This window comes from Pristiophorus japonicus, chromosome 1 (genome assembly GCF_044704955.1).
Source record: "Pristiophorus japonicus isolate sPriJap1 chromosome 1, sPriJap1.hap1, whole genome shotgun sequence".
Taxonomy (NCBI): domain Eukaryota; kingdom Metazoa; phylum Chordata; class Chondrichthyes; family Pristiophoridae; genus Pristiophorus; species Pristiophorus japonicus.
Genome location: NC_091977.1, coordinates 46519117 through 46534391, shown reverse-complemented (window position 1 = coordinate 46534391; position 15275 = coordinate 46519117). Strand labels below are relative to the sequence as shown.

Below are 15275 nucleotides of genomic sequence, written 5' to 3'. Positions count from 1 at the left end.
TCATGAATCTCCGACTTGTATCCCACTGTAGCCAAGTATCTCCGAGTTTATGCTATGGTAGAATATGTGTGTTGATGGGTGCACAGCTGAAATATCTGATCTCCTCAGGGTGAAAGAGTCATCCTTGTCAGGCGGGTAGATCAGAACTGGTATGAAGGAAGGATCCCCGGAACAAATCGTCAAGGTATCTTCCCAATTACTTACGTGGATGTACTCAAGAAACTTCAAGTTAAGAATACAGCAGACTACCCCAGCCATCCTATGCCTCTGAGCTTTTCCAGTGATCGGATCCACTGCTTGGGATCTACAAAGGTAGGCAGACCTGTGTATTACTGAGCATTCTATCTTGATAATTGTAAACAAAGTTTACGTAAACATAGTTTGGGTTTTCCTTTTTACTGACCTGCTATAGTTACAGTCTCAGGAGATAATGGAGTGGAAACACAGGAGCCAAGAACGTTGTGGGAGGAAGAAAGTTAGAACTCTGAATCTTTTATTATTCTTTTATTTATGTGTATTTATACAAAGAAATCTGATTGATGAAGATAAGCAGTATGTAATTTTTCATACATCATGTGCATTTAAATATAATCTACATTTTGATTTCAGTACGAGTTTGAGAAAATTGGCCTTGAAATTATGTTGTGCGAACAATGTGCTGTCATAGAAGCATTGAAATGTACGGCTCACAGGGAGGCCATTCGGCCGGTCGAAAAAAAGTTACCCAACCTACTCCCACTTTCCGGCTTTTGGTCCATAGCCTTGCAGGTTACGGCACTTCAAGTACATAACCAAGTACTTTTTAAATGTAAAAGCAAAATACTGCAGATGCTGGAAATCTGAAATAAAAACAGAAAATGCTGGAAACACTCAGCAGATCTGGCAACATCTGTGAGAGAGAAACAGAGTCTGAAACGTTAACTCTGTTTCTTTCTCCACAGTTGCTGCCGGACCTGCTGAGTGTTTCCGGCATTTTCTGTTTTCATTACTTGTTAAAATGTGGTGAGGATTTCTGCATTTACCACCCTTTCAGGCAGTGAGTTCCAGACCTCTACTACCCTCTGGGTGAAAAAGGTATCCCTCAACTCCCCTCTAATTCTTCTACCAATTACTTTAAATCTATGCCCCCTGGTTATCATTCACATTCTGCGATTTTCAAGGCTACTTAAGGCTTAAAGTAGCAATGAATCTTATAAATTTGCTTCGTCTAGTTGTTAAGGTAAACCGACTCACTTCGGAAAAATCTCTTGTGGAGCTGATTTAGTTTTGCTTTTCCAAGCTATTTTGATGGCACTTGTCCCATTGGATTAGAACCCTATTATTTTACCTGGAACTGGATTTAATCCAATTTAACTCAATGGAATGAAAAGTCTCCTTGCACTGGTCACATGGCTCTAACTGGAATTCTCAGTGACATAAAACTGCCTATAATTTGGCACCAGCAAGTTAGCCTCCCTCAGACAGTCCACGAGGAGGATTTGTGTGGCAAGCTGTATTGTCATCTTGATACATTAGAGAGGGAATTTTTCGGAGGTTAGAGTCATGGTGTGAAAAGTGAAGTGGGATTTTTCTGATTCTGACCTATGCTAAACCTGACTTTTATGCTTTAAATGTTGACAGTGACTCAGAAAAGTAGAAAATGATCAATTCCTCACTATTAACCTATTTAATGAGCACAAAAATTGTAGCAACATTTAAAAAATTACATATTGCTTTTGACATCGTAAGACACGAATGCATCCATCAGCATAATTATACTCCTAAAATTCTTTGTCATTCTGTTCTCTGACCTCTCCTTACCTAAACCCTGTGAGATAGTTCCCAGTGTCTTTCTCTTCATGAAAGAAAAAAAAACACACACATTTATCGCAGTCACTCTGGGTTACTCCCACTGACACTGGCAAATCTGCCACTGCCCTTCCTCATGCTGAGCCACAAGAAAAGATGCACAATAGAACAAGGGAGTTCTCCCCAGTGTCCTGGACAATATTTGTCCCTCAATCAACATAACTAAAACAGATTATCTGGTCATTATCACATTGCTGTTTGGGGGAGCTTGCTGTACACAAATTGGCTGCAGCGTTTCCTACATTACAACAGTGACTACACTTCAAAAGTACTTCACTGGCTGTAAAGCGCTTTGGAACATGCGGTGGTCATGAAAGGCGCCATATAAATGCAAGTCTTTCTTTACGGACCTTTGATGCATGTCTACTTAGCTAAGTAGAAAGAAGTCGTGATTAGGATAAGCAGGGTATTTATTATAACTCCATAGAAATGGAAATCCGTTAGAAATAGACAAATAGGATGTTGGCAGCCTTCCACCTATAACAACAACTTTCAGTTATATAGCACCTGTAACATAGTAAAACATCCCAAGGTGCTTCACAGGGGCGATTATCAAACAAAATTTGACACCGGTCACATAAGGAGATATTAGGACAGGTGACCACAAGCTTAGTAAACAGCTCGGTTTTAAGGAGCACCTTAAAGGAGGAGAGAAAGGTACAGAGGCGGGGAGGTTTAGGGAGGGAATTCCACAGCTTAGGGCTCTGGTGATAACTCCCCTGCTCTTTAGCAAACTTCAAAGAGGATGAGAAATAAGTGAACCACAGTAAACTGGGGTGAACTGTTAACGGATAAACATACAAACCGTAGGAAGCATTCAAAGAAGCATTTTACTACGATACAAAACCAGTGCATGCCCCTTAAAGCCAAAGGCTCCACTTGTGTAGTTAAGCAACCATGCTCAACAAATGAGGTAATGTTCATAAGTAGGTGAGGAAATTGTAGATGGATTAACTATAATTTTCCAAAGCTCTCCAGATTCAAGAATTGTACTTTTGGATTGCAAATGTCACTCCAATATTTAAGGGACTGAGGGAGAAACACAGACCTGCCAGCTTGAACCAGTTGTGGGGACGTTACTGGATTATGCAATTAAATCTTAGCGGAAATTTGAACTGTAACCTAACCAGCGCAATTTCAAGCGCACCTTGGACATAATTTCCCGATTGTGCTCAAAGCAGAGGCTCTACCGCAAGCTCTTTAGTAAGAAAGCTCAAAAATTGTTTGATTCATGGCCATAGAATGTGCAATAGAAATTTGAAATGTTAAAAAAAATTTTTAAAAAATAAAAATGTGTAGTGTAATCTTCTCTATAATTGTAGATGTGCCTCCCATTCCTGGCTGGCCTCCAACGTTCTACCCTACATAAACTAGAGATGATCCAAAACTCGGTTGCCCATGTCCTAACTCTCACCAAGTCCTGCTCACTGACTGACCTACATTTGCTTCTGGTTAAGCAGCGCCTCGATTTCAAAATTCTTATCCTTATTTTCAAATCCCTCCATGGCCTTGCCCCTCCCTATCCCTGTAATCTCCTCCAGCCCCACAACCTCCCGAGATGTCTGTGCTCCCCTAATTCTGCCCTTTTGAGCATCCCTGATTATAATCGCTCAACCCACTGTTGCCTAGGCCTAAGCTCTGCAAATCCCTGCCTAAACCTCTCCGCCTATATCTCTCTGCCTCTCTGCCTCCCTCACCTCCTTCAACACGCTTCTTAAAACATACCTCTTTGACCAAGCTTTTGGTTACTTTGGTTAATTTCTACTAATGCGGCTCGGCATCAAATTTTTTATCTCTCAATACTCCTGTAAAGCGCCTTCGGACGTTTCACTGCGTTAAAGACGCTATATAAATGCAAGTTGTTGTTGTGTGCATTTAGGGACATCAAAACCTTGGGAGTTGTGAGCAAGTATGTGCAGAAATAATGCTTGGCACACCTAGCATATTAATGAATTGCATTTTAATAGTCTTCAGTTGTGGTCTCATCCATATGTAGTCTTGTATTTAAGTTTGTTTTTCCCATGTCTCATTTCCTTTTTTACTTTTTTAACTGGTCTAGACATTACTATTGTAAGTCATGTTAGATCCAAGTTTTCAATTGCATGCATATCGCAGGCTGCACTGTAATTACTGTCTTATAAAAAATACATTGAAACTGCATCAGTAGTGGTGCATCAGTTAAAATATTTGCTTCATATTATGGGCTAACATATCATAGATTTTTCATCCAGGTACGATGCCTAGAGCAAGTGAAGCTTTCTCCTTTGAAATAGCGAGCATTTCATTGTCTTACCCACTGGAAATGATCTCTCACCAAATGAATAAAGCATCAGCTGAACATATCGTTGCATTTTATTAGAAACTTTTATTGAGCAAAGCAAGTTTAGTGCTTTGAAGATGCAGGCAACTTGAGCCAAATGTACAGTCAACCGATAATGCATACATCATGCTGTGAAAGTGCTGCTTGTTCTGCACTCGTGTCCAATTTGTACTTCCTACATCAATATACCGCTGGCAAGTTGTGAAAATTGGGTTTTCATGGACGGGCATTTTATACGTAACCAGTACCGTAACTGAACTAATTGATGAACTGCAGCAATATCCTCTTCGGTGACTTGAGTTAGTGTTTGTTAGTAACCTTATAACTTTGTCATTGAAAACTGCTTCCATTGCCACTGTTTTCTGTTCTTTTTAACTTTGTTTTCTACATTTTTCCTGTTCCCTCTCTAAGTTGGCTTCTTGTCGAAGGCTCAATGCAGCATCCCCTGTTCTCGGACATCATCATTCACCCTGTCCAAATAAATCTGCAGTCAAGGCAATCACCAATGAATGGATATCACTGACTGTTGGGCTGTCCCCTGTCAACTCCCCAGCCCCTACACCTCCTCCTTTTCCTGACCGTCTGTTGTCTGATTTAGTTACACTAACTACTTTGGCAGTCACCTCCTATCAATCTGATCCAACCCCCTCAACAAATACTGCTACCTGTGAAAAATGGAGTCATTTCATTCCAGTCACATCTTCAAAGAACCTTCCTAGCTCACCTGAAGGTTTGCACTATCCATTGTCTAATGCTGCCTCGCATTCACCCATTTTTTCATTTCACATTATACCACATAGATATGACACTAACATAATGCAGGGAGCAGACAGACTTCAGGATGCCCCTGAGAAATTCAAAACCTTTTCCTCTATCAATGGGAAAACACCCGACGCTACAGAGGTTTCTTTAGTTATTACAGAACCATCTGACAGTAGCTCTCCAAAGAAATTCCTGCAGGTCAGGGATGAGCAGGAAGAGGAGCTCTGTGAAGAATTGGTGTCAATCATTCAAGGAAGCCAGTCAAAGAGTGATGGAATTAAGCACACACGTTTCCATGGACATAGTCCGGATGTAACCAAGGAACCTACAAAACTCTTTATAGAGGAAGATCCTAGTGAGGTCTGTAAGGCACCAGTGACAAATAGAGAGAAACCAGTTATGTCTGATGAAGTTCAGAAGGAAACGAATGTTGATATTGAGGTACAAATACAGTGTAGCAAAAACTAGTTCTAAAAATAGCTTTTTAGTTTACTAAATTTAGACAATTACTTAATGCATTGCTGGACAAAATGTGTAAAAAAAAATAAATAAATAAAAAAAAAATTCTGGTGTGTTTAACTTATATATGAAGGTAGCTTTAAAATATTTTTAAAAGTTGACACTGTCTCAGAAGTGGCATGCAAATGTTGACTTCATTTAAGGAGAATGGAGATAAATGAATGCCCATATTGTTTCTAAAGATGGTGAATGGTGTGTGCTAATAACCAGTTAGGAGAATATTCTAACACCTGCTATCTACGTAGGATTGCATGGTTTTTATGTTGACTGCTGTAAAAATGAAATTGCTGAAATATAATAAAATAGATGCATGTGTTTGATAAAATACAATGGAAAGCCAGTTTTAGTTCCAGTAAATAATAAATAAAAATCGTGCATCATTTTTAGTTTGAAAATAACTTGCCGTGGTTAGTCATTTTGTTGGGTTTTTTTCTGTTTCAACTCTTCTTTCTTTATATATACAGACTGTAACATCTGGAACTGACAAAACTATTGCTTCTCCTCCCTCACATTTGCCTGCTGCATATTCATCCCCACTGCCAAAGATCTCCCCCTCTATACCTTTTTCTTCACCTCCACAACTCCCTCAGAGACCCACATTCTGCACCAAATCATCTTCCAGTCAGGAAACTAGGTCTCCAAAGTTGAAGGTAACTTGGATAACATCAAGAGCAAAGGAACACAAATTGATTAGAAGTGAATGGTGTAAACACCAAAATGTTGTGCTTACTAAGTTTTTATTTGGGCTCGTGAGTTGGTAAACAGTTTATAAAGTTAGGGGCCAATAGTGACCCAAGTATCGCACCGTGGAGAGGTGTAGATACATTTTGTCACACTGTTCTGGGCATTTGCAAGCAAAGGTTGGGCTACTTCCAGCAGGAATAAAGAAAAATTGTTTAGGGCGTCTCCACCAGACTATTTACGCCCCCCCCGCCTTTCCCTCCTAAAGAGTATATTGGAGGGCGATAGAATATTTGAAAAGAAGATAAAAATAGATTCAAAGATACATTTCCACAAAAATAAATGTAATTGGCAGTGAGGAGCTCTGAGGAATTTAAGTAATCAAAATAGTACAAAACAGAAAGTATAAAGAAATAAACATTTTATGTAAAACATAAATGAACTGCTTCCTTGCCTCTCATATTGAATATTTCTTGCATCTGCTGCATCAGTTTAACAAGAGTTATTGATTAGATGTATGTGTTTTCAATAAATGTGAAGGAAATATTACTCTCTCTGGTGTGATATCTTCTACTAAGCTGATAATGTCATAACTGCTGACAGTTACTAAGACGCTGATATTTTTTAAATTGTTTGGTTGTTACACCCTAATTCAGAAACCAGTTGCAGAAACCTGAAGCTATTACTGTTTTGACAGAAGTCTCTGAAATCAGAACCTTTTTTGTGTGTCTGGTTAGAAAACAAAAACTTGACAGAACCTCGTGTGGATAGTTTAGCCAGGCTCAAAAAGATGAGCATCTTACTTGGTGGCACTGTGTGCTCCATTGCCAGTACATTGCTACACACTCATGATTCCATACATGGGCAGCTCCTATTCTCAACGGAGCAAGGACCCATTAGGAAAGGAAAAAAGGTGAAATTCAAATAAATTATCATAAGGAAGAACCTTCAGTTGATTTAGACCCTGGGTAATAAATGGGAAAAGTATCATTTATCTTCCATTTGGTGTTACTATAGATAGTTGATAGCGATGTAGGACCACCCCTAAAAAAAAAGTTGCAATTTTTTGTTTAAATGAGGGCAAACGTATCTTACCAACTCACTTGTCCTTTTGAGAGTTTACTTCATTTTCATGTTTTGTGAAAACTGAAGCATGTAATGACCATTCCTTTATGCATTGTACCTACCATAAACATCCCTACACTCCTTATTGATTCATAATCTGATCCTTATTGATTCATAATCTGATGCCATCATATTCTATTCGTTCATCAAGAGTGTTCCGAATTCTCTCTCAAATATCAGCAAGTATCTCCTGTTGCATAACTTCTTTATGCAATTAAAGATTTTGCAAGTTATTAGATGTTGTACTTTTACTTTTGTAGTTACTGGAAAGCAAGCTCTGCCCCCTCAAGTCTGTAATCTGGGTTTCAGATCAGGCTTGACTGCTGGGATGAAGCTCTTCATTGCCCGTAACAGTCTTACGAAATAAGTTTTGGGCAATTTTAATCCAACTGGTCTTGAGACTACAGCATAAAGCTGTCTATAATTTGGCACAAATTGGCACCAAATAAGTACTCATAAAGCCAGCAAGCTGGTATAGGAAATGTTGTACTGATGCAGTGAGAATACACAAGTTTAGGGTTAAAGTTTGGGGGGAGGAGGTTTTGTTACTTCATTTTGATTTAAAAATGTCATATCCAACTGAAAAGTATTAGATGCTGATACTGGGCACCCAAAAAGAGGGGTAACTCTTTCGGTTCCTGGTCCCTCACCTCGATTACTGCAGTGCTGCCCCCAACATTATAGTAAGAAAAACCTTATAGATTGTAAAAATAATAGAAGTCACACAGTATCTTGTACAAAATGCAGCTGTTTTTAGTTTGCTGCAAATGCAGCAAAATGTGCAATCTGAACAAAAAATAAATATGTAATTGTAAAATATAAGAATGTCATTAATCGAAATCTGTACCCTTGGATAAACTGAAAACTCTCCCCAGTTTTAAGATCCTTTCACTTTCCAGATACTCACTTTAGGAAAACTTACTTCAATCTGAATGCATTTTGTAAATGATAAAGGGGACAACGTATTGCAAATCTATCCAGTGAGTAGCTGAGCCATACTAACTAGTAAAGACCCAGATTAAATCCCTGTTCTCTAATGAGTTGGCTGATATCAACTGGAGCAGCAGCTAGCTTGTTACAATTGATCACAGAACCCCCTGGATTAGGGTGGGTAGAATCAGCCATGTTTTCTGTTCCCAATCGCTGTCCATTGACCACCATTGGAAATGTGTGTGTGAACATCAAGTGAGGACATGATGTTCCTCACAGACAAGTGCCATGCTTAGACTAATTATCCAGGTTTGCACTTGAATAATGGCCACTTGGGTGAGATACTAGAGAGTGACGAGAACCCATAGAATCATATCCCAGCAAAGGGGTCAAGTTCTTGAGAAGGAGAGGGAAGGTCTAAAATCGGCGATGTAAATTAATTAAAAATATACATAAAACCTAAAAGACAAGTATTCTCGATAAGACGTGTTGATGGAGTATGTGATTCACTTAGGGTGCAAAGACACCATAATTCTAGTTTTGGTGCAAAGTGGCAGTTATAGCGTTACTGCAGCCTCAATCCAGAGTCAGGCCAAACCTGAAACCAGAGCAAAGAAGGAGTGAGACTTCCTGGAGGAGATAGTCTCATTCTGATTGACTTTGGAGTCACTTTGGGCCTTGATACTTTATCTGCACTCCACAAGTTTAGTGTCTGTAGGAAGCCAAAACTACTTTGCACCAAATTTATATGAACGAGGTTATAAAATTGCAATCAGAATTTGCATTTCCAGCTCTTGTATGACATAGTATTTGTAACTTGACATTTCTAAATTTTCCTCAAGTGGTCTTTGCTCTTTTAAAATAACTAACTCTGGACAGTCTGACTGCACTTTGTGGCTCTTACAGACTGGACTGAGGACTGATGGAGCTATTGTCGGTAAGCCTCCTCGCAGCCCTGTGATGTCTAAGCGGTCCTGCGGTTCGCCAGTCAGGAGTAGCTTTTCACCATCTCATAGGGTAGGGGAATTGGGAAAGCATATTGCCAGACATGTGGAATTGTTTGCTCTTTGTTGAATTGCGTTTGTGTGAATTGAATTAATATTTCTTTCTTTGACTTAATTTCTGATGCATTCTGTAGCTTACTGGAATGTATTTCTATTTTAGGATGTCCCTGTTTGTGAGACTCGCCCCTCCACCATATCATCCCACAATGTTGTAGTGTGCTCTGATAATGTATTGCACAGCAGGTTACAGGAGAATTATTCTATACCATGTAATAAAGTAGACAAATTCTGAAAACTTATTGATCTCTTGCTGCTTGTGCAAAAATATTAAACATAATTTTGAAATATTGAACAGAATATTAATCTAATTATTTGTATGTTAATTGCTGTCCATATCAATTTAATTTTAACGTTATTTTCTCTAATATTTGGCTTGCAATCCTTTTGTAATTTCTTCCATTTCTATGATTACGTGTGCAAAATAACATTTATCCTTGCATTGAAAACCTGAGCATGTTTTAAAATTACGAATATACCCCTTAACAGCACACATTTTGATTAAATCTCTCACTTTTATATTAAAACCATTAATAAGTTTCTCTTTAAGAAGAAGGTAGGAAAGGCAAGGAGTAGCAAAGTCCAGGTTATATATGGGGCAACCGGAAGACAAGGGAGTGAGTAGCATAGCTTGAGGTTGGAGTGATCTTGAAGCAGGAGTGGGCCGAGGCAGAAATGGAAAGAGGTCTGAAATTGAAGGGGGAAACAGCTAGAGAAAGTGCGGTGGATAGTAATTGTATACAGGGAGAAGTAGCAATTAAATGGGGCCTGTTAATCAGAAAAATGGGCCAGCAATCAAGAGGCAGATAAGCTGGGGTTGAGGTTGGGAAGGAGCAAGCAGCGATGCTTGGGGCTACTGCAGAATGGGAGGGACAGGAAAAGGATAAGAGGGAGGGGGACATTTGGAGTCAAGTGCTGGCTTTGGGGTTTGAAGTCTAATTGCTGGCATTGGCCTCACCATACAGGCGTGTTCTCACATTGAGGTGGATGTTGGCTGCATGGTGGATCATGGGAGTTGTAGTGCAGTGGTTTAGCTCAGAATATTGCATTTGCGCACCTGAGCCACCGGGAGTGTGGTGGAGCAGGGCTTTCCTGGCTCTGATCCTGTCCCAAATTCTGGGGATGGAGGTGATGTGAATAAAATGAGCAGATGGCATTAACAGCCCTACTTAGAGTGACATTGGAATTCTAGAATGCTACGTTGTCACTCTTTTGAGGAGTTACATGCCAATCTGGCGGCAAGTAAATAGTGCTGTTCTTTGCTGTTTTCTTGCTGATTTGCCATTTTCCTCACAATCGATGTCTCTGATTATTATCGTTGGACCATGGCACTGTGGGATGCCATTTCTGATGTACAACTGTGCATCACAACAGGTGGAATATACCTCCTTCATTTTGGAATTCTGAAAGCTGCACAAAAAGGGGCATAAGCCCAAAGGTATGGGTTCCACCACAAATTCTTACCCTGCCACCCAAAACAAGCTGGAATTTCTAACCTTGGGTTTCAGTGACCTGTGACATTTTGGAAGAGGGTGTACTTTACAATAGAGGTGTTCTTGAGATCTGGCAGGGTGGATCAGGCTGTATGTTAAAATTATTGGGAAAGGAGAAAGGTGAGTGTGTGAATTCAATTTTATTATCCGTATATTATGTTAGAAATTTTGGCCCTGAATTTGCCGCCCTTCTGGGGGTACGTATGAGGGCTCGTAGGGGGCCTGCAATAGGAATAGAAAGTGGGAGGGGTCGAGCTCACCACTTAGAGTTGACTTATGAAGAAAGGTTGAGCAGGTTGGGCTTGTACTCATTGGAGTTTAGAAGACTGAGAGGTGATCTCATTGAAACATATAAGATACTGAGGGGGCTCGATAAGATAGATGCAGAGAGGATGTTTCCACTCGTGGGGGAATCTAGAACTAGGGGACATAGTTTAAGAATAAGGGGTCACACATTTAGAACTGAGATGAGGAGGAATTTCTTCTGAGTGTTGTAAATTTGTGGGATTCTTTGCCCCAGAGAGCTGTGGAGGCTGGTCATTGAACATATTTAAGGTGGAGATAGACAAATGTTTGAACGATAAGGGAATCAAAGGTTATGGGGAGCGGGCAGGCAAGTGGAGCTGAGCCCAAGATCAGATCAGTCATGATCTTATCAAATGGCGGAGCAGGCTCGAGCGGCCAAATGGCCTTCTGCTCCAAATTCTTTTGTTCATTACATCAGTCTAACATTTGTTGATTATTGTTGAAGATTTTATGTAAAGTTTCTTTTTAATAAATTAAAAGAAACTTCACAATTTTCTTTGGTAATAATGAATTGGAAATGTTTAGATTGTTGGGGTAGTTTGATACACCTGTGATCATAGCACAAGGGAAAGGCTGAGTCCTAATTCTGAGATTGACATTAAATTGTGGGTGCAGGGGAATATTGTCTGATTTTATTAATCTTTCTCTTTTTTGTTTAGTTTCTGATTTCTCTTGACTTACTGAGGATAGGCAGTCTAAAGCGAATGTTTTCTACTTAAAAGTAACCCCACATCTCTATCTGAAAATGTAGTTCTTGAAGTATAAGATAACTATTGAAATACCTTGGAGATTTTTGCTTCCAAAAGCCCTGTCATTTTGAGTCTCCTTCCCTTGTGATGTAAATTACAGGAAGTTAGATCACATGCATCTGGAGGCAACTGCAATGGGTACTATAGGACCACAGTTCGGAACAGACCGATCTGAAGATATCTGATCCTGTTATAAACACAGCTGGCTGTTGGATACTACTGACTGCAGTTTGTATTCGTGAGTCAATAAGATTTTCCACAACAGCGCTGGATTAATTTAGTGTGGCATAGCATTCTGAGATTCTGGCTCAGGCCTTTGTTTGCACAGTTAACGACCTTTGCTGTTCGCACTCTGATAAGCAATCAGTGCTTTGAGGATAAACAAATAAACTTTCCACATCAACCTTTAATTCCCACCATCCAGCCTCTTGTCATATTTTCTATAATGTGCAAATATATACAACTTAGGAAGGGTTATTCATTGAGTTTGGAAATTATTGATGACACCTCAATGAAAAGGGTGCGCACACAACAAGCATTGTGGGATAAACAAGTTTCATTGTTCTTGAGTGGTTGCAAAGCGTTTAATTTTGTTTTGGATTTTAATTATTGCAGAGCAAATATGTCTTTCAATTCTTTCTGTCTATTGGGAACATATAGCATGCATGAGAAGTAATAGCATAAGCCTCCATTGCAGTGTGTGTACAGTTTGACCTGGCCTGAGGTATGATTTTGTCGTGTTGTGATCAGTGTGGAGGCTGAGCATGTGTAACGCATGACGGTGCGTGTACTGGGGCTCGTTACTGCAGTCTTGGTTTGGATTGTCCTCTCTACAGCTTCCATTTCAGTAACGCTTCAGTTTAATCAGAAGTGTCGCTTTTGTTTCCAGATGGGAATGGTTTCACAATTTTTTTTATCGCTGTTTATTGGTTTGCTGGCTAATAAGGACTGCAACTTAAATCGAGTGTGTTTTTCCCCCACAGCCCCAACAATCTACCGTTGTTCATGAAGGTTCACAGATTGGAGAACCGTGAGTACAGTTATTTTTTTTTCTGAATAAAGTGTTGTTTTAAAAAGAGAGCACACAATAAAATTGAAGGGCCAATTTTACATTGATATGCTGAAAACCTGCATGGACTGGTTGGGCCAAATGGCCTTTTTCTGTGCCGTATATTAATCCTGCCATTGAAGTCCTTCGTTAAAATTAGTCAGCAATCAAGGAGAGTGCGATGTTGCTGTGCAAGTGCTTTAAAAGCTATCTGATAACTGGCAGAAAGTTTGTCTTAATGTGGTAACTCAAAGATAGATGGTGTGTTGTGTTGATCTGCTAAAATCATACAGTACAGAAGGAGCCCACAGCCATTTATTTCTCATTGATCAAATGCAAAGAGTTCTTTAGAGACTGTTGCCAATGGCTTTTCAAATCTGAACCTGTGTGAATTAAATTAACTCTACGATTTTGTGCATTTTGTCGAATATGAACTTGCATTGACATAGCGCCTTTAAGGTAGTAAAATGCCCCACAGCACGTCAGAGGAGCATAATCCGACAACATCAGACAGTGTCAAGCAGCATCTTAAAGGTGGAAAGAGAGGTGGCGCTGCAGCGAGGTCTGGGGATGGAATTCCAGAGCTTGGGGCCAAGATGGCAGAAAGTACAGCTGCCAGTGGTGGGGCGAAGGAAGTGAGGGATGCACAAGAGGCCAGAGTTAGAGGAATGCAGAGTTCTCGGAGGGTTGTAGAGCTGGAGGATGATATGAGTTAGGGAGGGGTGAAGCCTTGGAGGGATTTGAACATGAAGATAAGAATTTCAACATTGAGGCATTAGTGGAATGTATGCTAACGTAGGCCAGCGAGCACAAGGGTGTTGGATGAATAGGACTTGGTGCGAGTCAGGATACGGGCAGTGGCGTTTTGGATGAGCTCGAGTTTGTGGACGGTAAAAGACAGGAGGCTGGAATAGTGGATTCTGGAGGTAACAAAAGTATGGATGAGTGGAGATGGACGCTATTACGAAGATAAAAGTAGGCGGATGTGAGGTTGGAAGCTCAGCTCCAGATCAGATAAGATGCCAAGATTGTGAACAATCTGGGTCAGCCTGAGACACTTGCCAGCGAGGGGGATGGAGTCAATGGCTGAAGGAGTGCTGTATTGTCATGTGGTACAGTCTTTTGGAAGAGATGTTAAACCAAGGTCCCCTCTGCCTGCTCAAGTGGATGTAAAAGATCCCACAGTATTGACAAATAAAAGAGCGGACGTGTTCTCCTGGTGTTCTATCCATAACCAACACCACTAAACATAGATTATCCGATGATCTATTGCTGTTTGTAGGACCTTATTATTTGCCTACATTACAACAGTGACTACACTTCAAAAAGTAATTACAGATTGAACCTCCTTTATCCAGAACTCCCTTATCCAGAACCACCCCTCGTCCAGAACCATTCCCGGCCACTGGATGGCGCATGCACAGAACTCCGACATGAACAAATTGAAATCCTTCCTCGCTGCCGACTTCCACAATCGTTGGCCTGACCCCATGATCCACCGCCCCCCTCCCCCGCCCCATGATCTCTTTGCCGCATTCCCAGCTCCAAGCCAGCCAGCCCCGATATCCCCTTGCTCAGTACTTCTACCATCCAATTTAATGTGACCACCACTCGTCCAGAAAAATTCCTTATCCGGAACAGGCCAGGTCCCGAGGGCTCTGGATAAGGGAGGGTCAACCTGTACTTGTCTGTGAAGCGCTTTGAAACGTCCTGATAATGAGAAAGAGCTTTATAAATGCATGTTCTTCCTATAAGCAGCAACAATTTCAAATTATGAATAAAGGAACTTGCATTTACATCCCATCTGCAATTAGTTACTTTGGGCCCAAGTTTCCACATGATTTGCGCCTGATTTTTAGGAGCAACTGGTGGAGAACGGACTATCTTAGAAATCACAATTCTCCACATTTTTTTTTCTGCAGTTCTAGTCAGGTAGAACAGTTCTACTTTGGAACAGAATTTTTTCTTCAAAAGGGGGCATGTCCGGCCACTGACGCCTGATTTCAAAGCTTCCACAGTGAAAACGTACTCCAAACTAAGTTAGAATGGAGCAAGTGAAGATTTTTGCAGAACTGAAAAAACCTGTTCTACACATTACAAATTAGGCGTCCAGAACGAGGTGGGGGGGCAGGGGGGGTGAAGGGAAGTCATTAAATTCTATAATAAATCCTTATTTATACTTCTACAAATATTATACAAATAAATCCAACCTGAATAAACATTTATAAGCAAAGAAAAGATTAAATAAACCACCTTCCTACCTGTGTGAAAGTGCTTCAGCCATCGTTCGTTCCCGCGATGGGGGGGGGGGAGGGAGAGAGAGAGCCGTTCCGTTTGTTCCCGGGGGGGGGGGGGGGGAGGGAGAGAGAGAGCCGTTCCGTTTGTTCCCGCGGGGGGGGGGGGGAGCCGTTCCGTTTGTTCCCGCGGGGGGGG

General features: G+C 40.6%; 1 protein-coding gene across 33 annotated transcripts in view; it reads left to right on the top strand.

The window, feature by feature from the left end:
• The window catches only part of sorbs2b (sorbin and SH3 domain containing 2b), a 344867-nt gene that overhangs the window by 312722 nt on the left and 16870 nt on the right, over window positions 1-15275 (top strand). For 30 of the 33 annotated variants that reach the window (XR_011593121.1, XR_011593098.1, XR_011593119.1 and 27 more), the window contains 5 exons: window positions 109-312; window positions 4580-5371; window positions 5914-6099; window positions 9092-9202; window positions 12778-12824. Coding sequence is in view for 3 of the 33 variants with exons in the window: in XM_070879157.1 (XP_070735258.1) it covers window positions 109-312; window positions 4580-5371; window positions 5914-6099; window positions 9092-9202; window positions 12778-12824 (1340 nt within the window). In the remaining 30 variants the exon portion in view is untranslated. The remainder of the gene's footprint in view (window positions 1-108; window positions 313-4579; window positions 5372-5913; window positions 6100-9091; window positions 9203-12777; window positions 12825-15275) is intronic. The other 3 variants (XR_011593112.1, XM_070879270.1, XM_070879257.1) reach the window with 1 other exon arrangement.